Here is a 27,835-nt window from a genome sequence, read left to right on the forward strand (position 1 = left end):
TTTGTTCAATGTTAAACTGTAGTCCCATGTGAGGCTCTGTTTCTAAATCTTTACAGGTAACCCAAGGTATTTGACTACTGCTTCTCAGAAGAGCATCTTTCCTCCTTTAAGAGACCGAAATGCGTAAGCAAGAGAAAAGAAGAATAAATGCTAACCTGTTGGTGATACTAATTAAGAACAGGTGGCAAATGTTAACATAGAAAGAACTGCAGAAACTGGCTCTTGTGGTATGCAAGCAGGAATGTAAGTAACTTGCAATCACATTCAGTATGTTTTTGTTTCCCAGATAAAGTTCACCGTTCAAGGATACTAAAGGGTAATTTTTAAAACTTCTTTGTCCCTGAGTTTCTGAGCAGTACAAACAATTTTCTCTTTTTCCTTGAACTAAAAACAAGATACTGTTTAATGTTTCTCCTAAAAGATAATATGAGAACATTATCCTAGTTGTCAATTTAACCAGACAGAAATAACAAGCATAAGCCCACATAACGTATGTATTCTAAGAGGCTTTATACTCAGTTAATTAGTTTAACTATTGCTTTCATGGTTCATTTAAAAGTTTCATGCTTCATTAAATATCAGTATATTTTATCACTTCAGAAAACTATTCAGTAAAAATACAATTGTCTTTTCAAGTGATAATCTTGTTAAATGATATATACATTTCAAGCATGTCTATCAGACACTATCGAAGTCTGAATTGCTGCAGTAGAAGTATCTCAAAGCATTATGCAAATCTCATTCCACACACAATGGAATGTGTGGAATGGAAAGGTTTTTTTTGTCTGAAACAAAAGTACTTTGTCAAGAAAAAGAAAATGTTTTTGACAGATATTATTTTCATCATTAAAAAAGTTCCTGCACTGATCTCTGGTTGTTCCACCTTCACAACAATCATCTCAAACATACCTTCAATTCAGTAGTGGTGACTGTTTTGTCAAAAGTCCGTAAGTTCAGAAAGTCAGAAAGTCATATCCTTAAGAAGCATAAAGATCAATGAAACTAATAGTTGCAAAGATATAGAGGCCAAAAGCCAAGTGCAACTCATAAAAATAAACTTCTGTGGTTAAAAGAACATTTTTTCTACTACAAAGGTTTACTTACTTATGCAGAGTATGCATTTTCTCAATTCAGGATATAAGATTACCTCAGAGCAGTTTAGAAGAACATTTTCCAGACTCCAGAAATTACTCCTTAAAAGTCCACAATTTCTCTAGAAATTTCTACACTATCTTCATATGCAATCTTGTTCTATGAAATATATGGTCAGTAAGGTGCATTGCAATAATAAAATGACAGTGGTTATTATTTAAACTGACTTTTGGAGGAGGCCACTATCAGCATCCTTCATGTTACAGCCTATTTAGTTCATTAAAAGCTGAAATGTTACTACATCGTGGTCCAAACAAAACCCTCCACATGTCTTTCCACTCTGATCTCTCCAAGTCAATGAGAGGCAAACCCTGGGAAAACTATACAAACAGCCACAAGTATTTAAAATCTGTATTGTCGCTACATGCTTCCACTCCTCTCAAAGCTTTAGACATTTTTTCTTTCAATTTTATTCTTTCATTAGTCCAAGGCGTGCTAATTAATCAGAATTTCCCAGGCCTTTTGTTGTTGTGACCAAGGAGAAAAGACCAAAAAAAAGCTCATTCCATCTTGTTAAAGTGAGTCCATCTACCTTCCACAAAGCCAGGGTAATAAGAGGGAGGATTAAGGCCACTTGAACGGCTTAGGGCCCGTAAAGACAACTCCAGCTCCTGCCCTTAGCTGTTGTCCTTGACAAAATTGATTTACAGAGAATGACATCTTAACCACAGCTATTACTTTGTGAAGAGGAGACTGCTGTGTTGGCAGGGTTTGGCATCCGAAGTTGGCTACTGAGTAAAGTCTGATGTGAAGACACAGGAAACCACACTGGCATTCCAACGCAATGGTGTGTGTGCGTGTCTGAAGGGCTGTCTGAAGGGTGGAAAGAAATGTTCATGGACAAAGGCATAAAAAAGGCAAATGTATACATGCTCTGCCAAGCTGAAGCACCTTTGTTAAAGGGTGGAAACCCACACAAATGTCCTGATGGAGACTGAAATCTTTTTAAGAAGCTGGTCATCCCAGCTGTGTATCTCTCCCCCATACCGCTAAAAAAATCAAGTGATACCCATCTTTACATAAGTTTCACAGAGAAAATGTGCTATATATGTAAGAGCAAAATGTTCAAGTTTGATTCTGTGATTTTTGAGGACTTCATCCTATTGACTTTCAGTGAAGTTGAATTCCCAAGTTCATAGTAATTTTTACAAACAGAACCTGGCCTTATGAGCTGCTTTTTCAAACTTCTGTCATATGCAGGTGATCACGTATTCCTCTTCATACAATTTATTGTGTGTTTCTTTAGTATTCTGGTGTGATTTTCATTAAATTGCAGGAATATGATTCCCTGCAACTCAGGGATTGCAATTCCCTGAAGTTAATGTGAATAGGATATAAATCAGCACCTCTTACAGTGAGCTGCCGTTGTATTTCTCTGTTAGTGAAATCCACACTCTATTCTACAGTTTGTAAAACTTTATGTTAAAAAAACATGTTTCCTTTTAAAGTACTTCAGATGTGCACTGCATGCTAAAGATGTAAAACAAAGTCCATTCCACTTCCAAAAGACTCCAGAAGACTAAACCAGACCAACAGAGAAGAGTGCTTATAATTGAAGAAAATGCAATAATCAAAATAATGGTTATAGCATTTTTCTTTTTATATGACTAGCTCCTCTTCTTCATGCAACATTCAAGAATCAAGTCTGCACAGGCAGGCTGAATGAAGAAAGAGAGTGGATTTGCAGCCTGAGTTTGGAAGTTTTCAATGCCTAGATGTGGTAGGTTGACCTTGGCTGGCTGACAGATGCCCACCCAGCCAGTCTGTCACTCCCCCCACCCCCACCTCAATAGCCCAGGGGAAGAAAGTAAGACGGAAAAGCTCCTAGGTCAAGATAAGTACAATTTAATAAGAAAAACAAAAGCTGCACGCAGAGGCAAAGCAAAATAAGGAATCTATTCACTACTTCCCATCAGCAGGCAGGTGTCCAGCCACTTCTTGGGCAGCAGGGCCTCAGATGTGTAGCAGTTGCTCAGAAAAAGCAAATGTCCCTGCATCCTCCCCTTTTCCCTCAGCTTTTATTGCTGAGCATGATGACATCATACAGTATGGAACATCCCTTTGGTCAGTTTGTGTCAGCTGTCTGGGCTGTGCCTCCTCCCAACCTCTTGCTCACCCTCAGACTACTGGCCTGCTCTTTGTGGGGTGGTGGGGTGGTGGAGAGAAAGCCTTGACACTGTGCAAGCACTGTTCATCAAGAACCAAAACACTAGTGTGTTATCATTTGTGTGTTATCATTGGTGTGTTATCAACACTGTCTAGTCCCAAATGCAAAGCACAGCATCATATGGGATGCTATGAAGAAAGTTAACTTCATCCAGTCCAGTATACTAGATAGGGAAGAAACCCAATAAAATGTCAGGAGACTGCTCTGGGAGAGGCAAATGTGTGGGTAACCAGCTCAGTGGGGTAGGGAGGGGAAGCGCTTCCCAGTGAATGCCTGGACTTCAGGCATCAATCCAGAGTTCGAATTTACAGAATCACAGAATCACAGAATTGTCTAGGTTGTAAAAGACCTTGAAGATCTAAAAACACTATTAGAGTCCATTTTGTAAAGAGGAATGCTTTCCCATTGTGATTTTCTTTTAAAATATGTGAGAAAAAGGAAAATTAAACATTGGATATGTATTAAATGTTCAGGTTTTTTGTTCAAATAATGTAGTTGTAGGATTTCACAAGGCTTGCGTTTTCAGGAAAGAAAGCCACTAGTTTCATAACCAGGGATGTCTTACTGGTTTCAAACAGCAAGAACTTTGAATATGAATACATCCACTCTATTCACTCTGAATAATTCTTTGAAACCCAATTTCTGCTTTTAAATCATCATTACACAAAGGCTGTTGCTTTTTTAATCAGCAGGCATTTTTTCAAAAGGATGTTTCTGCCTGAGAAACTGAAGCAAAGAGGAATCCTAGAGGCTCAGCCAAAATTGCAAACTGAGCTCAGTCTTGCAGGCACCACAGAGGTGATCCTATTTCCTCATGCACATCCTTTCCAGAAATTATATTGACTAAACCACCACAATTCCTTACCCTGCTCTTCTCAGGCAGATATGATTTGGATGTATAGAAGTTACTTGCCCAAGATGCTCTGAAACAGACAGGCAGAAGGACAGTAGTTCCCCTTTGCAGAATCAGAGCAGTGGGACAAATGCAGTGGTGGGATGAAAAGCTGTGACATAAAGAGCTCCTCTTCCAGGACTAAGAGGAGGACCCCAACGACAGCCTCTCCTCTCAGTTGCCCCAGGAGGACTTCAGTTCTACACCACAGATACAAGCACAGGCTGTAAGGTGACAGCCTATCTCATACAATTTACAAAGAGGGGTAAAAGCTAGGATGTGAGGCGAGCAGTTCAGAATAATAAATATCTCATAGGAATATGGATGTTCACAGGGAAATGTAAGCCAGCAAGAAAATTTCACATAAAACTTCCAACAATTGCTCAAAGATCCTCTCTTTAGGTCCGGCTTTACTTTGATATAAATGCAAGAAAGCACTAAGTGCATACACCAACTAGGTATCTTTCCTTTTGGTAGCTCTTCCTGACTGTCCTTAGAATCAGAAAAGAAACTTAACAACTAAGACTGCCCTGTTCCTTCTGCCTAACATGCAAGACAAATCCTACTTAGCTTCCTAAGTGAAAAGGCCAAAAGCATATATCCTGAGACAGCTTCAACGAGTCTAACAATTATTGGAGAAACTCCAAATTTGTCAGCTAAGACAAGGTTGTAGGCCTTTCTACAGTTCTTCTTGTTATAAGTCAGGTGCTGAAATCTGGAAATCAGCAGCATTTTCTGCAATGCCAAAAAAATATATCTTAAACCCTACCCACATACATTAGATTGTGAATTTTTGCTCCTAAGCCTAATCAGTTACCTACTCATGGTCCCTCTGATTTCTAGTCCAGAATAGGTACTAGTCAGTTTTAACTCTAATTTTTGCCTTATGTTAATGAGAGTAAATTTTTCATCAAATTATCTTTGAAAACAAGTTCTTGGGTTGTTGTTTTAATCTCATTCCGCAAGAAGAAGTGCAACACAATCACAGCTTCACATAACAAATATACGCTATGCTAACGATGCCTTTGTTTCTCTTTGGGTATTATACCTGGGTACTACTAAGAATGCATGCAAAACTAAACCATATTGTATTTTACCACAGATAAGCATGTTTTACCACCTAGTGTGTATATACACAGGGGCAAAAGTACACCTACCTACGTGTCTTTAATTTTCCTAGTTCTTACACAACTCATAAAGAGGCACCTATAAAGTCTGAAGTCTTCATGTCTACATTTTGATCTTCATGTTTGTTCTATTCTAATCTTGTTATGATCATTACAACATTTTTAAGTACATTGCCACCATGTTTTTCAAAAGGCTGTAGCTGAGGGGCAGGAAAAAAACGTAAATATCTCTGAAGTTATCAATGGGCTAAAGTACAGTGCTTCACTGGACCCACTATGCAATCTTTCTGATATTAGTTTGAAAAGATACAATGTGATTGGACACATGGATGAAGAACCCAACAGCTTGACCACGTGGAGTGAAGTAAATCCCCTGGAAGAGGGTATCTCACACCAGTAAAGTTGTGTAAATTCTTAAGGATTTCTGGGACTGGGTCATAACTGTGATCACAGTAACCTTACACATTTTATTAAACTAAACAACTAAATCATATAAATTTCAATAGCCACACCCAAGTTTTCTATTTTAAAGAAACAATGAAAGACGCTTTATTTAGATCATGTTTGTTAGGACTGCAACTCAGACCCTGGTGTCTTGTTTGCAACTCCTACAAAATTATTTCTTTCTCCGTGAATTTTTTAAAAGAAAGAAATCTTAATCTAGCTGTAACATGCTAGGTCATCTCAAAGGAAAAAAAAGAGATTACTATCATTATGTTCAAGTCTGGTTTTAACAAACCCCTTGCAAAAGATTCCAGCATCTAATTTAAAAGACTCATTGTAGTGATCTGTGGGTAAAGAACTATTCAAATAATTCAGTTTGATCATTAATGAACTTGTATGTTAGTATATGGTGAAGGAATTCATGACAAGAGCAATCATGTGGAAAGAATCTGCTCATGACTATTTGTTCTTGTTTTGCAGAACTCTTTTTTTTTTTTATCCAATCAACGTGGATTGGTTCTTTCTGGTTTAACATACTACAAAGTTTCTTAAGTCTTCCCAGAGACTGAGGAATTCAGAATCTTTCTTGAACGAGAATCCCCAAAACTGAATATAAGAAGAAATGCAGAATGAAAGATAAACAGTGATTTTTTTTTTTGTTTCTGCTGAATCCATGTCCTAATGTTTGATGTATGACTATACAAAATTAGGCTAATTGCTATAGCACTTAAGAGAGTATTTTGATTAGTCAAGAATGGAAATATATTCTTCTTGTATTCTCACACCCTCCCAATTCTATTTATAAGTCAACACCTCTCAAGAAAAGTCAATTTTTATAAACATGAACTGGGAGAAAGAAGAGTTAAAGATCTTACTCAACATGTTGTTCACCACAGTAAAACATTAGGTCAGAAATTAATCTTTTTCCTAAAGATACATACACAGTTTCACACACACCTTTTCTTTGATGATTCTGCTGAGTTACTCATTACACATAGAAGGAGTGATAGAAGGTCCTGCATGCCTCAAATGGTATTAATGACTTGACATTTATCAATATTTTTCAACCACAGAGCTGTCTGTAAGTATAATCAAGTACATTTTCTTTTCACACTCAAGCTAAGAGGGACTGGTGAGGGTACTGAGAAGACCCTGCTTGCCCTCCACCCTCAACACCAGGCACACTGCTCCATACATTTGGAGCTGCCACTTGGTATTTGCCAGCTTACTTGTGCTCTTCCCCTACCTGCCATCAGGAGGCAAAACTTAAGGGGAACCTGAAGGGGTCCTGGCATGGTGAGCCACTTGTGTGAACAGAGGGGGTCTAGACTTACCAGGGACACATAGCTCTGGAGCACACTGCACATCTGCAGACGCCCACTGTGGAGAAGCCACTGGTGGACAAAATAGGCTCCTTAACTCAAGTTCAACAAAAAAGAGCTTCTTCCTTGGTTCTAGCTCTTGCAGGCAAATGTCAGCACTGTTCTTCAGAATATTATCTGACTGAGAAAGCATATATGTCAAAACATCTGCAGACACTGGAAAAATCTGAAACCTGCTAAAAAAACTACTACAGCTGCAAACCTTGTTTTGATGATTATATGCCTAATTTCTTTACCTAAAGACTCGGAAGTTGGTACTCACAAAACCTTCTTTCCATGGTAGCTCACAATCAACTGATCATTATATATTTAAAAACCAAAAAGGCTGTGCAGTACCTTTACAGTTTTGCACGGTGCCAACAATAGCGAAACAGACCATTCTGTTTCTATATACAATTACACAAACTAGTTACATAATTAGTTAATGTTTGCACAGTGCTTTAATGTATGCAATTTTTTTTAAGAGTTGCTCATGTTTATCAGCTGGCAATGTAAGAAAACCAAGAGCAGCATGTCACAGCTGCACTCTGCAGTGCAAGAACCCAACTAAATGTCCCATTGGAGACACGTGTTGTCCATAACAGCACCAAACTTGCTCAGTCCAGCTCCCTACCTACAGGTGCTCTCAGCAGCCCTTGAGTATGAACTTGTCTTGCACCTGCACTCAGTCCCCACCTCTACTTCTGTAAATGTAAAATGAGATTTTCAAAAAGTGTCAACAAGTTTTTTAATTCACTTCCACTACACTCAGACCTCAGGATCAGTCAAAATGAGACCATCACTGAAGGTTTTGAAAAAGCCCATCAATGAAATGTTCAAGTGGCTATAGTGAATTCAAGCTCGTCATCATGTAGTCAAGTCTTTTGACTTCATTTTCCTGTTTTGTGAAAACACAAGAAACAAGCAAAATTCAAATACTTCTAGGTGCTTTTACACCCTGCACGCTGTAAGAGTAAGAATTGTACAACATGTGGTAGCACTTTGATTTTTTCCTGTGGGGTATGTTGTGCTTTATGTTGTTTAAAACGAATAAATCAAGTGCAAGTTTTTAGTGTTTTTTTCTTGTAGTGCAGAGATTCTAGCTTGTTTCATTGTCTTTCCTTTATTCTTGGCTTCCATATAGAAACTGTCATCCTTTTTTTTCTGAAGGCTACAGAGGATCAGAGTGCAGTAAGTGTGGTCTGGAAATTTTGTTTTCAGTGGTCTGTCTTCCCCTTTCATGTATGAGGCCATAAGATAACCACGATTTGTATTTGAAAGGAGCAAAGATAAGATGCAACAAGCAGTACCAGACTAACACAGCTATGCTCTTCTCAGTGTCCAACAACAGGACAACAAACAGTCCAACAAGACTGACACTACAGTGTTTTGTCTAGACAAAGGCAGACAATAGCGAAGTTAAAAGTAAAGAAAATAAACTATAGAAAAGAAAGTAAAGCAAAACTGCATCTTCCCAGTGAAACCTGTGAACTTTGAGGCACAATGCTTCCCAGATCTCTCTCTCAGGAAGTACAGCTTTGCAAAACTTCTCAAGTAACCTGAATGTCATTTACACAGATTTGGTCCTTGGTGTTCCCCTTGGCTTACACCAGGGCAATTAGTGGCATACTCCCTTTGTCCAGCTGGCAGAATTATACTGTGGTTAAGTAAACATGGGGCATGTACACTTTGTTCTCCCTCTTCCTCCCACAGGGATCCCTTCACACACTTTCAGCTCCAACACCCAAACAAATTTCAATCAGTATGTGTCTTACCAGAAGTAAAAGGCAAGGTAATAAAAGAAATCTGAGAAAAAAAAATATTACCTTCTTGTGCAAGAAGACGGCTTCAATTAATGTTTTATCTGCTCAGTATCTATGTCTTTCTGTAACTGTATATAAAGTATGTATTTTTAACACTAGAACACTGTTGCTTATTGTGACTGCTGTCATAGTAGCCTCTTATCACTTTATAAAGAAACTGGAGACTGAGGGGGGTGATTTGAACAGTGCTTTGAAAAGTCTAAAAATAAAAGGTAGCAGTAATGGGGAAATAACCAGAGCACAATGAGGATGAGAGAACATACACTGAAAAGCAAGAAAACAATCACTGAGAGATGAAAAACGGGATACACTTATCATTGCCCTCCACCTCATTTGATTTCATCACATCCGATAAAGGACCACTTCCCCAAAGGTGCTTCTGACATGTACTACCAGTGTGGGAAACAACAGGTACTAACCTGTGTCTTTACTGAGTTATCACGCCTGCCACAGACACTAATTTAGAGGTGTTATTACTCATCCTTGCCAGGAATTCATCCTCCACATACAACTACAGGCCTAATGCAAAGAATCATGTTATAAAATTTTGAATAGGACTCAGCAGCAACTGGAAAATGTTTATTAATATTCATAGACCAGGCACATTTCAGACAAAAAGAGACATACTGAAGGCATATGACAGGTAATTGAGAGGTATGGCCACAGGCACTCTGCAGACATTGAGACGCTTCTGTAATCTGAAGTTGTACTTTTTTTTGTACAGTAACAGCAGCAGATTTTGGCAGATACAGTAAGCAACAACTCAGTGTACTTAGAAGAGGAATTGCTAGTGAGAAAGCAGCAGAACCAGCGATCAGGGAAAGAAATGGTTGTTTTCCACAAAAGCTAACAGACATGAATACAAACAATACAGGTATGACATTTTATGTGGGCTTTTTTGGTTTGTATTTTTTTCAACATAAGGGGAAATTCTGGCATAATGTCCTACTGCAATGCAAAAAAGCAGCTGATGCATTTTTTCGCTTTGGTGATAAGAGCATTATTACAAACACACAGCAGTAATCAGTGGCCACTATTTTTCTGGTCACAAGTTATACAGCTACACTATCTGATTCACTCGTACATAGGAATAAAGTAGGTTTGCATCTTGTAGTTTGAATTTGTGTTGCATTAGTCATGAGCATATAAATTTAGGATGTGTGCATATTTTACTATGTAAATAGATAATAAGCACAAATACTGTAAACAATTATTCACCAGAAAAATGGATTAAAATAGTTGCTAAGAAACAAACCCTAAATCTTATAATACTGCATTAGGAGCAGTGATTCACTTATTTTAATGAAGTCATCTGAACTTCAGATTGCATCCTTTGCAAACAGGTATTAGGTATGAACAACTGAAAATACTGATGCTCTACTTTTTCTTTCAATAATTCAAAACAGTACTTAAAAAATGTTTGCAGCTGGAAAATCAGATGCTTTGCCAATCTTCTACACGTCATTATTTCTTTAGCAGTTTGTTCTTCCTGTTCTAAAATAACCCAGGGCTTTTGAAAAGTTCAGAGTGGAGACACATAGACACACAAAAAAATCCTATATACTCTTTTTCTCTTATCTTTCAAAGCTTCTATTATCCCTTAGTAAGTGACGTATCTTTGGCGCTTTGTAATCCAAACTCAATTAACTTTATTTCAACACTATTTTTGACATATTAATTTCAACAAAATCTCTCCTATGAAGAATACCATATTCTGGAGTTTAATTGGAATTAAATAAATAAATCAGTCCAAACTTCTACGAAGTTTTTTCCTACACTACCAACACTTCTGCAGAAATATACAGTATAGTTTTCCATTAGAGTCTATAAAAGTCCAGCATTTTGTAATGAAACTTTTATGACTTGTCCACAAAGGCTAAAAAATAAACCACTTCAGCAACCTCTCATTCTGAGTTTCAACTTCACCCTTTGACAGGGAAAAGTTGTTACCATCTAAAAGAAATGTCTTTTCAGCTGCACAGACCCTATGACCATCCTCAATAGATGCTAATTTAAAAAATCTCCAGATTAAAGAAGAAACTCATGTGGAAGTGAGGAAACATTCATGCAATATTTTCTGTTAATAAGAACATACAAACTCCTGCTTTTCTGACAAACAGCAGACACAGACATGTCAAAAGAGCTTCCCAGCTTGTAGTTTCAGAATTCTCTCAGCAGTGGGGCTGATTTTCCTACTCACAAGGCCTTATGCAGAGTTACCAGCCCAAGATGGTCCACGTTTTCTGCTCAGTCCACTTTTCTAGAACCACACTTATCAGTGATTGCAACTGTCTTCTACAGAACGCACACAAAGGAATGTCCTTTTCCTTCTCCTGGGAAGAAGAATTGTGCATTGTGTTTTAGGTTTGAAGGCTGAGAATACTTCAGTCATTTGCCTTTCAAAAACAAGCCACAAATTTAATTTTTCACCTTATAAACGTCAGTGCACAATGATGAGAAAATCCACATGTCAAAATAGGTCCTGCAATCTACAGGATATTAAGACTCAAATCTATGAAAATAGGTTTACAAACCTGCACAAGAAATGAAGCCAATCTGAATGTGTACTTATAATCAACACAAGTGCTTGCTAAACTTGAATCAAGATCTATGTTCATAACAGAATTATACCTGTATTTGAATTACACTTTCAAGTTTAAATCCTGGTTGTCCTACATATGCTGACATTTTCATCTTCTGTGGTCTAGACTATGATCCTTTACTCCCATTAGCCCTTAACTTTACACAGTGTAGTATTTAGTAGGCAAAAGGGATTCAGAATCTGTCACGACGTTTTCCATATCAGATAATAGTTATGTGTGCCAAAGGCAAAATTCAAAATCAAGATCTATTTATACTTATTTTTCATATTAGACTCATCACTGGAGTTGGAAATCTGTTTTTTTTTCCCACAAGTGAAAGAGAGAATTCTTGCAAACCCCAAGTTTCAGTTTCTCCACCTCACAAAATTACAACTTACTGTACTTGCTCTTTACATGAGCAAGTTTTCCTTTTCTGTCACTGTTGTTTGACATAACTGGTAGGGGCTGAGCTGCAGGAAAGTATGAGGAGTGCCAAGGAGATACAAAAGAGGAGAAGACAGGGTTATCTGAGGTATACGATGAAGCTCCAAGGTACACCCTGCACAAGCATACTGGTTTCTAGAAAGGCTTGCTGCCAGACTAGACATAGAGGGAAAGGAGACAGAATTGTGATGCTGAGCACACCAGGACTTACCCACCATCCCAACTGGTGGGGAGCAGTGGCCTTTGGTAACCATCAGTCAAGGGTCTATGGGGAACAGGCATGGGTGAAAAGTTTTTCATCAGCTAACTAGGCACATGGTCTTTCTCATTTATTTTTCAAGTATTTCCTGGGGCTGACTCAAAGTTGTTCTACCTTTCAAACGCCCAGTAAATTAAACATCCCAGTGAGATATCAACCCTACTTACATTTCTGCACAGGACTTATCATGAAGTCAATAAAGGTTTCAAAGCCTTCAGCAGCTTCCATATTTACCAAGAAAATTATTTTTCTTTTGTAAAAAATTGAAAACAGCCATAGAAGAAAACAGAAAAAATAAATGGTATTGGTCTTACCAACCACCAATGGTGTTGGCCAAGATTCTAGGCAGAGTTAACAATTTGACTATTAACTACACAAAGCCATTTTATGAAAAGAATGCTTCCCATCCCATCCAAGTTAACAGTAATACACAGACTGATCAAAAATTGGGTTTTGAATACTGCCCAGAGTTTGTGTGATCACAAATCAATGAATGGATGTGAACATACAAATCTATGTAAAATTAATTTACTCATTCCTTTTCCCTCTCCATGCATTTCTAAAATGCATTCAATGATCCGAAAAGCTTTCATTATGATGACTCTGCTCCTTCTCCCACCTTCACACCAAAACAAGTGCAGTTAAATACAATCACTCCCACTGCAACTAATCAAGATGCCAGAAACGATATTTCCATCATGTGAAGCCCAGTAACTTCAGAGATAAGTACTCATGGCTCAGGGCAGAAATTTCCCTGTTCTTTTATGAACACATATGATGCATTCAAAAATAAATGGCTTTTCACATGAAAATAAGACATGTAACTATTTCACACCAAAGAAGAAAATAGTTGATAGAGTATACGCAAGATGGGAAAGCTGCCAACACAGCAAGAAGTAAAAATAGAAAGCCACTTTAGGTGGTCCAACAAAGGTAGCAATAATCTGAGTATAGATTAAGTGGGAAAAAAACACCAACCCTGCACCTTTATGGGCAAAGAAGAGTCAGGCAGCAGCATTAACCATCCCGCTGCTCTAGAGTTGGCCAGGAAGGATACAGGGTAACAAAAGGTGTCTTCCAGCAGTCCTTGAGGTCCCAAAATGAACAGCTTTTCTCTTACATTACAAAAGAGTTTTTAAACATTTCTTCTTGTTTGAAAGCCAACTCATTTTCTAGCTACATGCTTAAGCAAATAAATATCCAAGCAGTCCTCTCTTACTGCCAAAAGCATCAAAACATTCACAAGAAACAGTGTGGGCTGTGTTAGAAGATACGTTTCACTAATTAATTGACACCAATGCTGGGTCAGTAGTCTTTTAGAAAGAACATTTATTTGGGAATGCTCATTGACAGATCAATTACAGTTTGGTTAGCTGGAACTTGAAAGCTAACTGCAGATTTATTAACATGTTCAAATAGTAGTATATAATAAATGTAAGTACAATCTAGATCAAATATGCTACTGCTGAACTATTGACTTATTCTCTGACATGAGCCATTGAAAACATCTCAGTAGGACAGAACAAGGATGTTGAAGTGTATGTTATGCAATTAAGAACTGTATTTAACTGCCAAAGTAAACTTGCTGTTGATAATGTGAGCAATGATGACAACTGCCTGTCATACTATACTGGTGTTTGAATAAAGCTTGAATTATAAATTCAGGCAAATATTAAAATTTATTCTGGGTTTTCTCAAGTGCCTTTTTAGTATCTATTTTCTTTTTACCTTTCTAAATAAAAATTATTAAACTGTATATAGAGATTATTTTTTAGGATGTTTCTTATTTAGGATGTTTCCAAACCATTCATGGTAAAATTCCTCGTGACCTTAAAGCCCTTTCAATGGCGACATCTCATTCAAGTCTCAGAAACAGGCAGACTGAGACAAACTGTATTCCTAAACTATAAAGCTAATTTTTTCATGTAAAAGGCGGGATATAACACTAGTTAAAGGCACTCTGTTTAGCCTTAGACTCCTCATTCAAATAACTGGAAGGAAAAGAGGCAAAATAATGAAAAGGGCTATTCAAGTGAAATAAAGAGAAACATTTTTCATCAAAATCCCAAGATTTGAGAACAAAGCAGAAAAAGAACCTTTTTATCACTGTATCTCCATTTTCAGTCCAGTCAATACCGAATACCACCTAAACAGAGGAACCTGTACAATTTCACTGCTGTTCATATGAGATTATCACTCTTGGTGTTCATAACCAACAAAACATGAATACATTATAATGTTAGTAAAACATAATCCAGCCTAAAAATTCACTCTCTGTTGGAATGGAACCCTTTTTGAAAATAACATGATAACATTTCTTCTGCCTTGAAGCTCCTAGAGCAATTTGCACGTCTTCAATCCCACAGCTCCCGAAAATGCGATGAAGCTCTAGCAGCCTGACGCGAGTGGTGTGCGACTCCTGGTCGCGTGCACTTGCAGATAGAAAGGGCAGGGCCATAGTCACCCCTGTGGAAGAGAGACCCTCCTCCTTTCAAGAGCTGCTGGACTAGTGGAGGGATAGTGGGCAGGAGAGACTGCAGGGGTACAGCACAGTACCAGGATGGAGCTGAAGAGGTGGCAGTGGGTGGACAGTCAGCCACATTTCAGGAGAGAGAGACGCAAAGACTTTGCAAAGGACTGGAGAGGACCAGGCAGGGCTTGCTACTGCACCCAAACTCCTGCACTGGTTGCTAGCAAGGACTTCACCTAAGATTCCATGGGATTTCTGAATAAACATTTTGATTTCTCCTCTTTTTACTTTCACTTTTCTCTTTTTAAGAAGTTAGCCCTAGTTCTCCTATTTTTTACAAAGCCTAATTTAGAAAATTTACATTAAGTTGTGGCATATCTATTGTATAATGGCCAATATTGTATAATGGTCAATCATTCTCTATCGCAGGTGTTAACAGATGTTATCTCTGCTAACAACTGGGGAACCAAATCAGACATTACAAGGAGATGGCATTCCTGAAAGCTTCTTGAGACTATTCAACTGTAACACTTAAAAACCACAGACTCAGAAATCACATCTGCCAAATTTAATCACTTACATTTTTTAGTATCTTTGACCGATAAGAAAAGCAAAGAACATTTTGGGAGAAAAGTAACTTTAAAGCTTGCTATTTCCACTTGGTATCTGCCATTTCCAATTTGGAAGCTCTTAATACTTGTTGCTGCTTTTTTAGCCATACAGCAAATTTTAATCTACTGGGTTTTTTAAATCTACTAGTTTTAATCAACTATCAAATATTTTAGTAATTAATTCTTCAAATCTTGATCCTGTAAAGGATTTTTACCAAATACAAGGTAGGAATGATCTAAAATTTTTTTGTAAAAGCAGAAGAGTCTGGATTTTCCTGCAGATGAAACAATATCAGTTCCATGAGATTGCAGGAAAAGAGCATTATCCCACTGCTCTGTTGGAGATCCAAATAAAGCTTCCTTAGTGGGAGATATTAGTCTGATGGAGCTTACTTCCCTGCAGATGAGAAACAGACCAATGGTCAAGCACCTCCAAGGCCTTCTCTTTTTTTTTTTCCAACAGAGGCAGACAGTGCAAGGAAGTGAAAATGGAAATGTAGTTACAAAGTACTGCATCCACTCACCATTGTTTAAATAGCTGTTCTTCTTCATATTAATCTCCAGTAAAAATCTTTATTTATTATGGCTTTATTTCATTGAAAAATAAACAGTACTAAGGCAAAGTCAGTCAAAGCAGTCTTTCCTGAACACAAAGGAATGCCTCGTGAATGAAAATAACATTTTACCCCATTGATCTAACCTCAAAGAAGTGGGAAGCTCTGCAAAATCATTCTGACCATGCAGACAAGAGTTACATCAATGTGCAAAGTAATTCATTATTACAGCCCAAATACGAAGTTCTGAGTACACCACTGATTTCAACAGGAATTTGGCTTGGAGCAAGATTTGCTGTCATTTCAAGGAACGATGTTTTTGGACACATTTGCAAGAGGAAAGTGTAGTGAGAAAAATGTAAGTTTCCTCATCATTGCACATAGCTATCTGGTCTGCCAGGACACCAGTTCTTCTCACTGGATGAAGTTCACCCACTCCAAGCACCAACAGGAGACTCATGCCCTGGAGATGTCCCCTTGGACACTATCTGTCTGCCATGTGAACACCTGCAGGGCAACCTGTCATGCCAAAATTCTTTCCAGAGCTTTTACAAGGGAAATGTTAGGCAGCAACCACTTTGTTATAATAACTAAAGCTGGGGAAGGCACGTCTCTTCTGTGATTCTGCGATTCTTTTGACCTCTCAGCTTGGTGCTGTCCTCAGACAAAATGTCAGACTCATGGTTAAATTGGCAAACCTGAATACATTGTGGACTCTGCTCATTAAAGCATAATAATACACTGTAGACAGACTCTCTTCTCATTATCATTTGAAACCTCTTATATAGGAAGATAAAAGTTGGCATGTCTATACCAGACAGATGCAGTGAGTCATCATCAGTATTATTACTACACGATTGTATACTTTCTCATGACAAACATTTGCTACTGTCAAGATTGCTAGAACTACAGTTACAGACTGAGGGTGTGCTTCTCACACACACCAGTCCTCTTCTACTTTCAGTTGCCCATATAGAGGCCCAAAGAAGATGTCCAATTTTAAGGTGAATTTTCACAGAACTCTAGACACATGCTTCCAAAAAAAGAATAAAAAAATGCTCAAGTATACAAACTGTGTGTTTGTATTGTGAGACAATACCTGCATGTAAAAATACACAGCTGCTGTGCTGAAGTTACACCATATATGAAATTTTAATCAATCATATGCTGGCACACACATCATCTGAATGTAGTTTGCAAGCAAACAGCTATAGATTTGCACAAGAATAGTTTTCATGTGAAACCTAGCTCCCAAATTCAAAAAATTTCACCACAACAGTTTAGGGATATTTCTGGGTACAGATGTAGGAAGACAGTAAGTTCAAAAACACAGGACTAGATCAGTGAACTCAGTGCAAGAGTGTCCAACCAAGGAGGCAAACATTTTTCATTATTTCAGACGCATCTCAGTAACTGTTTAGTTAACTAACTTAATTTCTCCTGAAATGTAATGTATACAAATGTACAGCCCTGTTACAGAGTAAGTAGGATAATCGACTGCACCAAGTGCCAATTTATGCAGTTTAAAATAACCTGTCAGAAGAAACGTACTGCACTGCTCTCATTCATTCCTTCATTCACTCATTCATTGAAATCTGAATGATATGAATCCACAACAGAAAAAAAAATCTAAGACACTCAATTACTAAAATATTTGCTAATATCCTAACTGTCCAAATATTGGTTCTGCCTGAGTAGAAAATAAAATACATGATGGGAGTTGAATGGAACAACTTCCACAACAGAATAGGGTAACTGCTCCAGAAAGGAATTCCTCTTTCTGATCATCTTCTCACAATGGCTTTTTAAATGTTGGGGGGTTTTTTTGCAAAAAGACAGCAGTAGCAAAAGTGAACCATACTCTGTTTCAGTCTATTCATGTGTCAAATGGTTAGACTAAATAGGGATATATTTCTCTATAGAGCCCAGAGAAAACCACTTAAACCTCTGACTTTATCAACTGCATAGTATCTGTAGAACTGACCACATAAAACTCTGATGAACTGAAAAAGGAAGAGTTCCATTTCATCTGTTTAGAGCTGCAACTGGAGAATATTGCCTGGACACGTGGGGTTTTTTTCTTAGGGGCCTACATACCAGCTGTATCCTGTATCACATGAGTGAGGGAAAGGGCTCAGAGAAGGAAAATGCTCACACCCTGCTCCTGCCTCAGGCCCTCCTTCCTTTCATATTGTGAGACACATTTTTTATAGCTCTTTCCATTCTGGAGGGACTATGGATCAACTTCTAGAAACAATTCAACAGTTAACCAGCTTCAGCAGCAAATGTAGCCCTGTGACACCCAAACACTTCTAGTCTTGCCTCCTAAATCTTTCTAGAACCACCGGCCACAGAACAGCTGAAGGGCATGCTTGCTGCCTGCAGAATTTCACAAACATAGGTATAAAATGGCAATATTTGACTTAGCCCCATAAATGTGATGGTTAAATGCAGACAACAAACTTCCCTAGCTGTTCACCCAATCCCAAAAATTTCCCCCCTTTATGAAGAATCTAGGTTTTTATTTTAAGACAATGAACAGAAAGTGTTTATCGGTTTTGCAAGATCAACTATCAAAGATAAATTAGGAGATCAAAATCCCACCTAGAGCCACCAAAACTGAAGATGTTTCTTTGCTGAAATACAGAAGTAGGACCACTTTACCATTGAACAAGTTTCACTGGTAAAGTCACAGCAGTCAATAATGACTGTTTTGCCATAATTCTGTTTACCCAACAAGTTTACCATGGGAGAGAAAAGATAAAACCACACTTCACTGTTGCAGTTCTTATTAATTCATTTTAAAAGACTACAGTAGCATTTCATGGCAGTATATTTGTTCTGGTACCTTACCGTTAATACCACGTTTAATTTTTTTTTGTTTGTTCAAGAGAGAATAACCTCCCCATTTACTTATTCACTATAGACACTTACATCACACCCATTACTATGTATTATATTTTCATGACTGTCATTGTGACTTGTGTTGCAGTAATGCCCAGAGGCTGCAGTAGTGGTTTTGTCTGTCATTGGGCAAACATAAAATAAATGAACTCTTCACCATGAATCCACAGAAGAAAAGCTCAGAGAAGAAACTCTTCACCATGAACAGAGAAGAGAGATGAATGGGGAGAGTGAGAACAGGGGGACATAGAGCCAAAATGAGACACAATAGTTCAAGAAGCTCCAGGAGCAAGTACCACAGCAGAGACCAAAACAAAATTCTGCCGTGCAGATGCAAATAGCAAGTTTTGACACAGCATCAGTTGAGCCATATTTTTACATCTGCATCTCTGCACTCCCTGCCCAGTGCCTCATCTGCTGCACCCAACACATATTGAACTACTATCTCAAGTTTGCTGAAAAGATGATCTACACTCTTACAACTAGCAGTGAAGGATATGCTCCATAATTCAAGTATAAGGTAGCTGCAAACACCTCACTGGCCTGAGATTAAATTTACCCTGGAAGGATAAATTTACCCAGGCAAAGCAATACATGCAGGCTATTTAAAACCCGGTTAGAAACAGGTCAGATGATACATTTTAAGATAGTTTATTGTCCAAACTAAGCCAAAGTTCAAGCATGTAAGCATGGTCCTTTAAAAAAGTCATACTAATTCCCCTAGCTTCCTTGAACACTGAGACAGAACTAATAATCAAATTCAACTTCAGAAAGACTAGCTGTAAGTAAAATAGAAAAGAAAAAAAATCTCATTGGTGAGCACAATTCCAGCGTTTATTCACAGAGGAATTATAGAATCACAGAATCACAGCATATATCAAGTGGGAAGGGACCCATAAGGATCATTGAGTCAAACTCCCTGCTCCTCACAGGACTATTCCAGGTATTTACAACTGTGTGAGAACCCTGAAAGTAAATAAAAGACCATTTTGGCACTTTATGTGCAGAATAGTTATCATAAGAGCAGCTTCTCTTCTCATTGTTTCCCGTGGGTGAGGGGTAGGAGAGAGCAGCTAAAACAAAGCAAGTAGTTGGTATGCTTCTTGTTCACCATAATTAAACAAGTCTGCAGCAGTGGGGTCCAAATGAAGGAACACATTACCATGGTGAAGATCATGTTATAGCACTGCTAGGAAAGGCAATGTAGTTCAAGAAGAACACAATGGTAATATGCAAAAAAAGTCAAATCCATCTGCAAAAATCAGTATTGGCACACATCTATGCTTAACTGTGTACCAGGCTGCTTTTTGGGCCCTGATCCTGCACATAAAGAGAACAACCTGTTCTCTGTAGGTGCACATGCAGCCCTGAAATTGATTTTGTGTTTGACATAAGTAAATTCCACTTCAGGTGGAGATCTCAAAGCACTGTATAAATGTAAAAATAATTTATCCAAAATTTGCCAATGAAAACAATAGAGGCACTGCAAATTTAAGTGACTTACCCATATTCAGACCAAAATACTCAAATCTTACTTCACGCAGTGGGAGAGGTGGCCTCAATGCAGTTTTCAAGAATTTTCAGGTACAAAACTTCCAGAACTTTCATATTTCAACTGGATTTTTATTCCAAATTTCCCCTATAAAAAGATGGCTGAAACACACATCTCTCTGTATGAAAACAGATTTTGTTAGTGCCACCTCCTGGTGATAAAACATAACCGAAAAATCATGCACTAAGCTGAAGATTCTCAAAGTGAAAATATAATCGTTCGGCCTGTTTTGGTTTGCTTGTTTATGATGGCTTGACCTGAGGCATCAAATTTTTCTCTCTGCAAACCTGAAGGAGGATACAAGATCCATTAACCATTATTCGGATGATATAAATGCAGATGCTAAGCATCCTTTAATCAGTGACAACGGAGAAAATAAGGAAATGCTACATTCCTGGAAGAGTCACCCTTTCAGGAAGGTGCATCTGCCTTGATTTTATCCTTTGGGAATTTTGCTGGGGAGGACATTCAAAGGCATACTGAGATCTCCACCAGAGGTTGCCCATGGGCTCATGAGCTTGGTGCAGCCTCCTCCATCCAGCTTGCCTATGCTTTCTTTGCAGCCTTCCAGCTGCAGATACTCTCTGGATGCTATTGACAACAGCAAGCTGTCATCATGGTGAAAACAGGTGTCATAAAGCTGTTGACAAATACACTCCATCACCTGCAACTGGTCTGCCCCAGTCTGAAAGAATAATATTGGCCTAAGAAAATTATAAAACATGAGCTTTACTTAAATCTAGCCCTTTGCTATACTGTATTTTGGATAGCTGCAAATAATTTTAAAGCTCACTATCCAGACCCATAAAGCAGAGGATAAAGTTATAAGGCTGGGTATGAGAGAAGTTAAATTACACTCTTAGCACAAAACGGGTAAGTGTTGGCAATATGCCAAATACTCTTGAGGGATTTTACAGTTCCTGTGTATAAAGTAGATCCTTTTTGGCATTAAGCCTAACACTCTTCAGCGAATTTTTGTAAGTTGCCTGGGGTCTTTATAACACACAGTGTAACATGTGTTTTGGTATCACCAGCTATTTTTATTTTCTTAAACATTTTCTTCTTAAACAAAATTCTGAATGCTTAAGATAAAGACTCTAAAAGTACAGAGACAATGTAAATCACTGCCTTCCATCATTTGTGTTCAAGAGTTGCCTGAACATCATTTATGTTCAGGAGTTGAACCATGCCAGAAACATGACAGATAGGGAAAAAAAGAAATTAACCTGAAATAAGCACTCCAAAGGAATGTCTTGCAACAGGAATCTGTGCACTACCTTTTACATAAAAATTAAGTAAACTTCTTGTACATTCTGTGAGACTCATACCAAGAACCCCAGTGAACCTTCTCAAATCTGATGAGGATTGCTGTTCATTTTTGCCTAAAACTAATTGCAAAATTAAACTTGGGGAGTCTCATGTTCTCAGCTGTGCCCCTTTGGAAAGTCCTAGACCAGACAAAAGAATCTACCAAGACCCATCTTCAGAATGGATTTCCCTAACAACTGCCAGAGTTGCAAGTAATGATCTCCTTGCCTTGATGGATCCTGTGTCGTTTTTCAAGCGTATCAGGGTCACTGAAGCAAAGCTGGAAAATGTGTCATGCTGGATAAAACTAAGATCATTACCAGTTAATCACTTTGCTGTACCTAAACATCACCAATAACCAGGCTTTAAAACTGCTGACAATTGATTATAGAAAACAACTGAAAAAGAAAATGTCTCGAGTCAAGCTTTCTGCATAAGGAACTGCATAGAATACTGATGAACATCTTTTTTCAGACTGCGCCAACTGACACATAAAAACAACAGTACTAGAAAGCAAAATAAGTATGTTAAAGAGATTTCAAGTATGGCTCAAGCTGCTTACTGATTAACACTTCTGCATATAACACTCCTCACGGACCTGTGCGGTTATTGTTCAAAAGTGAAACAAGGCTCTCTTAGCAACTGGAGACAAATGGACCTCCTGACCAGGTTCACAGTTCTCACACAGCTTAGCAGCATTGGAGCTGCTGCTTCTTCCAGAGCCACTGAGGAAAAAGAACAAATAAAAATCCCAGTCCCAAGATTCAATGCCTGTAAAGTATTTCCAGGACAGAAAGAGATAGAAAGGGCTTTAATGATCTCCAAGAGCAAATATGCTCATCTTACACATGAACATTAGCTGGCTCATTTTACTAGAAAATATTTACAGTCACATCTGCAAGAAAACAGGAAATAAACTATATAATGATTTTTCATGTCAAGGAACAAACTTAGCACTGCAGGAACTACAGAAATGGAAGATGACAGCTGTCTTTTCAATGGCCCTGGAAAGGAGAACAAAAGGGGTCCATGCCTATCCACACAAGCTTCTGCATTTCTTACTAACAAATGTCCACATTTGCTTCTTTGAGTCCCATCTCAAGTATTTTCATGTCAACTCTTCACAGCTACAACACAGCCTTAGTCACATATCCACATGTTGACTACATCGGCTCTAGCAGAGCAGTCAGGGTGGAACAAAAGGCCAGACTGGTTTCCAAGGCTTGAACTCCCCACATGCACAGTGTCAACTGCAGCCAGGGATAATGGGAGACACAAGGAGATGGCTACAGCTCTCATGACTGAGAGCTGCTCACAATTTCTAGAAAGTCTTGCCAGACATACCAGCTCAAACTACTATCACAATAAGGAAGACCAAAATCCAGGCTGACAGGCTTCCTCTCCCCTCCCCATGTCCATGTTGGACATTTCCACTGGGTTATGAGCACAGTGGCTGGAGGTGCAGCAGCTGTACCACCTCCACCAACAGCACCACAGCATGGAATGTTGGTCACACCAGAAATTCTCCATCAGCCAAATCCAAGCTGCTTTAAGACTACAATATGTTCTTACAGGACAGGAAAATCCACTCCTAAACTTTGAATGAACTGCCATAAGCATGTTAAGCATGATCACAGAGCTTCAGACCAAGGATCCAACTCCCTCAGCAGGACCCTCCCCCCAGTGGTGCTTACTTATAATGTTGAGGGAAAAATACAAGGTGTCCTCCAGAACTACTCCCACAGCCACCTTCTGCAACTACCTACAAAAGCAGAGATATGTTTAATACCTCCTGATGTACTTCAAAAACGTGGTTTCATTCACTGAGTAAAAGAAAACAATACAGGTGTTGAACATACTGGTCCTTTCAGAAAATGTGTTGTTTTCAGAAAGATTTGGGATTTTACATGAGATAGGAGAACATTCAGGATATGCCTGAACATAGTCCAGCTCATGCTCACAAGTCCATTGTCTGTACAGAGGACTGAATAAGACAAGCAATAAGAACAGCTGCTACATTTTCTAGAAAACAAAATACTATTCAGATGTGTATCAAGTGCAGATATGCTGGTAATAAATCCTTGAATACATGACTTCTAGACTTCACTACATTTAAATCACAGTTTTAATTTCAACTATTTCAAATTTACACACTTCATAAAAACCAAACCAACCCTCTTAATAAAACACTACATAGAAAACTGGATTTTAAAAATTACATTATTCTTCATTACAAGACTTCTGTCAAAGGATTTGCATTGATGAGAGATGTTGAAGACCAGTGCTGGCTGGGTTAGGGTCTTGCATCTTCATTTACTGTTCACCCTTTACCTCCTTCTGCTCATTCCTGCCTGATGTTTCTCTAGCTCACTTTCACGTCAGCAGATACTGAGTAAATCTAAAAGGTATGAAACCAATTATTCACAAAAAGTTGTCAAATACAAGTATCAAACAAAATGAGAGACTGTAGATTTCCAATACCAAATATGTGTACTGTTATGCCTGCATTTTGCACCTAATTTCTATGTGAAAATATCTAATATGGGTACACAAAAGTGTACACTCCTAGCAAAACAAAAATAAAGTGTGTTCTAGCACATTTTTATGTATGGAAAAAAATCCACCATTATGCTATTTTCTTTTTCATATGCACAACATAGTACTAGAAAGCATATAATACCATCAGTACCTCACAGGAGGTAAAGTAACTGAAGTCATAGATGTACACCAATGTATGTTCAGACTTGCTTTTTTCTCCATAAAGTAACATAGCACAATGTGCTTCAGCTTCTCATCATGCACAAAAGCGTAACAGTTTCTCTCATGTGATTTAGGCGGAATCCTTTCCAAAAATCATCTCCTTTCAAAGCTTTGTAATCTTATACAAGAGAGTCTTCACGCAAAGTAAAGACTCTCTACATGTTGTGGTTACTATAGATTATTTCTGTTCTCTTTTTGTGCATTCAGCACCACCTCCTGTCAAAAAAACCACAACCCTCTGTAAAAAAACAAGGCACATGCTTGGGTTGCCCCAAAATACTCTGTTCTTTCCTCCATCCCAAACTGAAGCTCCTGGGATTTTTTTACACTGTTTTATCCATTACTGAAAGAATGCAGGGAGAGTATTCCAGAACCATCACCAAGTCATTTTGTTGTGTTTTAAAGTAAAAAAAACAATAAACCACAAAAAACAATTTTGAGTAGTGCAAACCTCTCTAACTGATACGGAGACAACTGTAAAAGGAAAACTGCTGTCTTCTTGAGATTAAGGTTTAACTAAAGTAAGTACCTACCAAAAGACATTTCCCTCCATGTACCTGCCACTAGAAAAGGACAAAATATGAAAGAACTGCACAAGCATAAACTACATGAATAGTTTTGTAGGGTTTACAGTCTTACTTACATACATGCTATGCTTTAAACAGCATAGCAATGTTCAAAGTTAGAAATTTACCTGGACATGACCAAGTGAAGGAGACTTAGCTCTTCCCATAGCGGGTACATTCCCAGCACTCATAATCTTCAGTTAAGATCCTGCTAATATCAAGAACTTCAAAGCATGAGGAATTACCCAATCCATAGAAACACAGAATCTGAAGGACACAGTATCTTGTCTAACTAGTACTGTTTACACACAAGCTTCCTTAATGCCAGCGCTTCAGCTGAATTCTCTACTCATTATCCCACAAAACAGCAGACTACTTTACATATGTGAGAGCTAACCAGGCCAAGAAGGAAAGAGGCAAATGACAGCAGCTAGGAACAGAGCGGTCAGGCACAGCAGATCAAAATCCCCAAACCAAGGACATTAAACTAGGTGACACTCTCTTCACCCTGTGATGTTGCTCGGCAACACATACTGCAGGTGGGTTAGCTGTTATGCAGGGCTATTTTAGAGATCCCAGCATGGATTTCCTGGTTTTAGGCATGTAATTTTGAAGACAGCAGGAATCAGGCTCTACCTGTAGTGAAAGAGAGATAGAAAAGCTCCTCCAAAGCTCATCATGTGAGGAGTCCATCTCTCTTCACTGTAGCAGAGCTTAAAGCTATAGGCTGTGATTTACACCCACCACCACCACCAAAGCAAGCACCAGACGGGTGATCTCAGAGGTCACCCAATGAATATGCATATGCATCACCACTGGTCTGACTAAGCAGAGCACTCAAGCATGCAGTTAACTTTCAACTTGTTCTGAAATGATACTAGTTTCAAGCCTGTAAACCTTGCTGAAGAGGGATGGACTTCCCAAGTTTTCAAAGGGAAGTAGTGAAGAAAAACAGAAAATGAAGAGAACCAACACACTTGAAATAAAAGGCGAAATCTCTGTCTCCTTCTCTGCACTTTCACTCAGATATCAACCCAAGCTTTTCTTGGCATTTCAAAACATTTAATTCTTTTCTATACGTTAAATTCTTATGTCTCTATATATTCAGTTTTGAAAAAATTCTACAAAATTCCTCCAAAAGATGATCCACATCTCCAGTATGACCAGAGTCAAGAAGTACTGAAAACTTAAAATTTCTGTTTTGACTTCAAAGACCCAAGAACAGGCGGTCAGGTACTTTCTCATAGATAGGTAAATCTCTGATGCACAAGCATTTACAGAGAACCAGCCTCCAAATACTGTGAGGGCTATGCATCACTATTTTCTACAGGATAAACAGTGCTTCTGAAAAATGGATTGCAAATCTATAGTCGAGACACGCTCCAAAGTGCTTTACAGCTTGTCCAGCCTAAGCACTCTAAAAATCATGACTACACTGCTGCTTTCATCAATAAGCAGCTGTTAGTCACCACTGGAAAGCTGTGTTCATGCATCCAAGAAGGAATATTTCTGATAGCACTCACAAAATTCTGGTGCCACAGAACGTAAAATGACTATCTGGATTTGTTGGGTCAAGAGGTTAGGTTAGCAAAGAAAAGTTAAACAACACTGCTTATGAAGAATCTTGGGACAACTCAGGGATTCTGAGCAACTGCTGTGCAATACAAAGCCCCTGGGAATAATCAACCAAACAATTACTTTTGTGGAAAACAGCAAAACACTCTGTTTCAGTATCTCTTCTTTTGTAGTAAAAGAGCGGTGAAAAACAAACCAGATTCCATCTATTAAAACCAATACCATTGGAGTATGTGATACTGGAGAAGAAATTCTATTACTAATAGCAATAGAAGAAGGAGTCTTACCTTCACCTGTGCATGGGGAGAAAGTATTTCCAAATTCTTGCTGTTTTGCTTTTAAAGACTGTGGGGCTGGCAGTCCTGGGGGCTGTGGGACTTGTAATAAAGGCTTCCCATTTGTAACCACTTGTTTCCTGGGACTTAGAGCAGGAAGGTGAATAGTACTGTCAATGATGTTGCTCTGAGGAGCTACCCCTCCTCCAAGGGGCATCTTTAAGTGTAGGCTGGCAGACAAGTTTCCAATAGCTGGGCTTGGGGTGCTGCTAGTTGAAGATGGGCAGGGCACTCCTGCATGAACTCTGACAGGTGGGATCTGCTGCCTACTGATCATCCTACGTCCATGAAGAATACCTGTTGTCTGATGGCTCATACTGCATGACCTCCCATTCATTTTTAAGAAGTTAATGTAATCAAAGTGTGTTTTTACACACCCACAGCTATGACTGATATCAATCCAAAGTCAGTAAGTAATCCATTGTGTATTATACCTGTTTAAAAAAATACATAAATAAAAATAATTAATGTTGTAGTAAATAATACATGAAAGAGGACTGCACATGACTGTTAACTTTGTAACATTACCGGTTACAAGACACAAAGTACGAGCACTGTATGGTCTGTCAGGGAGAAAGAACAAAGGCAAGCAATGACTTAGAGCTCTAACATGGAGAAAACCTGCCTCATCAAAAGCTGAAGTTTGCGATAAGGTCAGTTGCCTTCACATTAGCTAAACCAGCCATGAAATTAAGTGAATGCTGACCAAGTGCAAGAAGGCAGCCAGGAGTGAAAAGACTCTCTGATAGAGAGTTGTCATTAGGATGAACACAGCTATCACCCCTTTTTCTGCCATCTCCTTAGTCTATTAGTTAAAACGGTGCTGAAAAGCACACACAGTAGGCCAGAACTATGCAGATATAGAAAAAACAGGAAAGATATACCAGTTCACACTCTAAATGATGTGCATACAACAAAATGAAGAGGGAACTGCAAAACCATAGAAATG

The 27,835-nt window shown here is 38.4% G+C and overlaps 1 protein-coding gene across 1 annotated transcript in view; it reads right to left on the reverse strand.

Moving 5' to 3' along the window:
- GLIS3 (GLIS family zinc finger 3) overlaps positions 1–27,835 on the reverse strand; it is a 180,119-nt gene that overhangs the window by 146,547 nt on the left and 5,737 nt on the right. Inside the window, exon 3 of the mRNA XM_074855790.1 lies at positions 26,839–27,320. Coding sequence (XP_074711891.1) covers positions 26,839–27,223 — 385 coding nt within the window. The 5' untranslated portion in view covers positions 27,224–27,320. The remainder of the gene's footprint in view (positions 1–26,838; positions 27,321–27,835) is intronic.

Source organism: Strix uralensis, chromosome Z, assembly GCF_047716275.1.
Source record: "Strix uralensis isolate ZFMK-TIS-50842 chromosome Z, bStrUra1, whole genome shotgun sequence".
Taxonomy (NCBI): Eukaryota; Metazoa; Chordata; class Aves; order Strigiformes; family Strigidae; genus Strix; species Strix uralensis.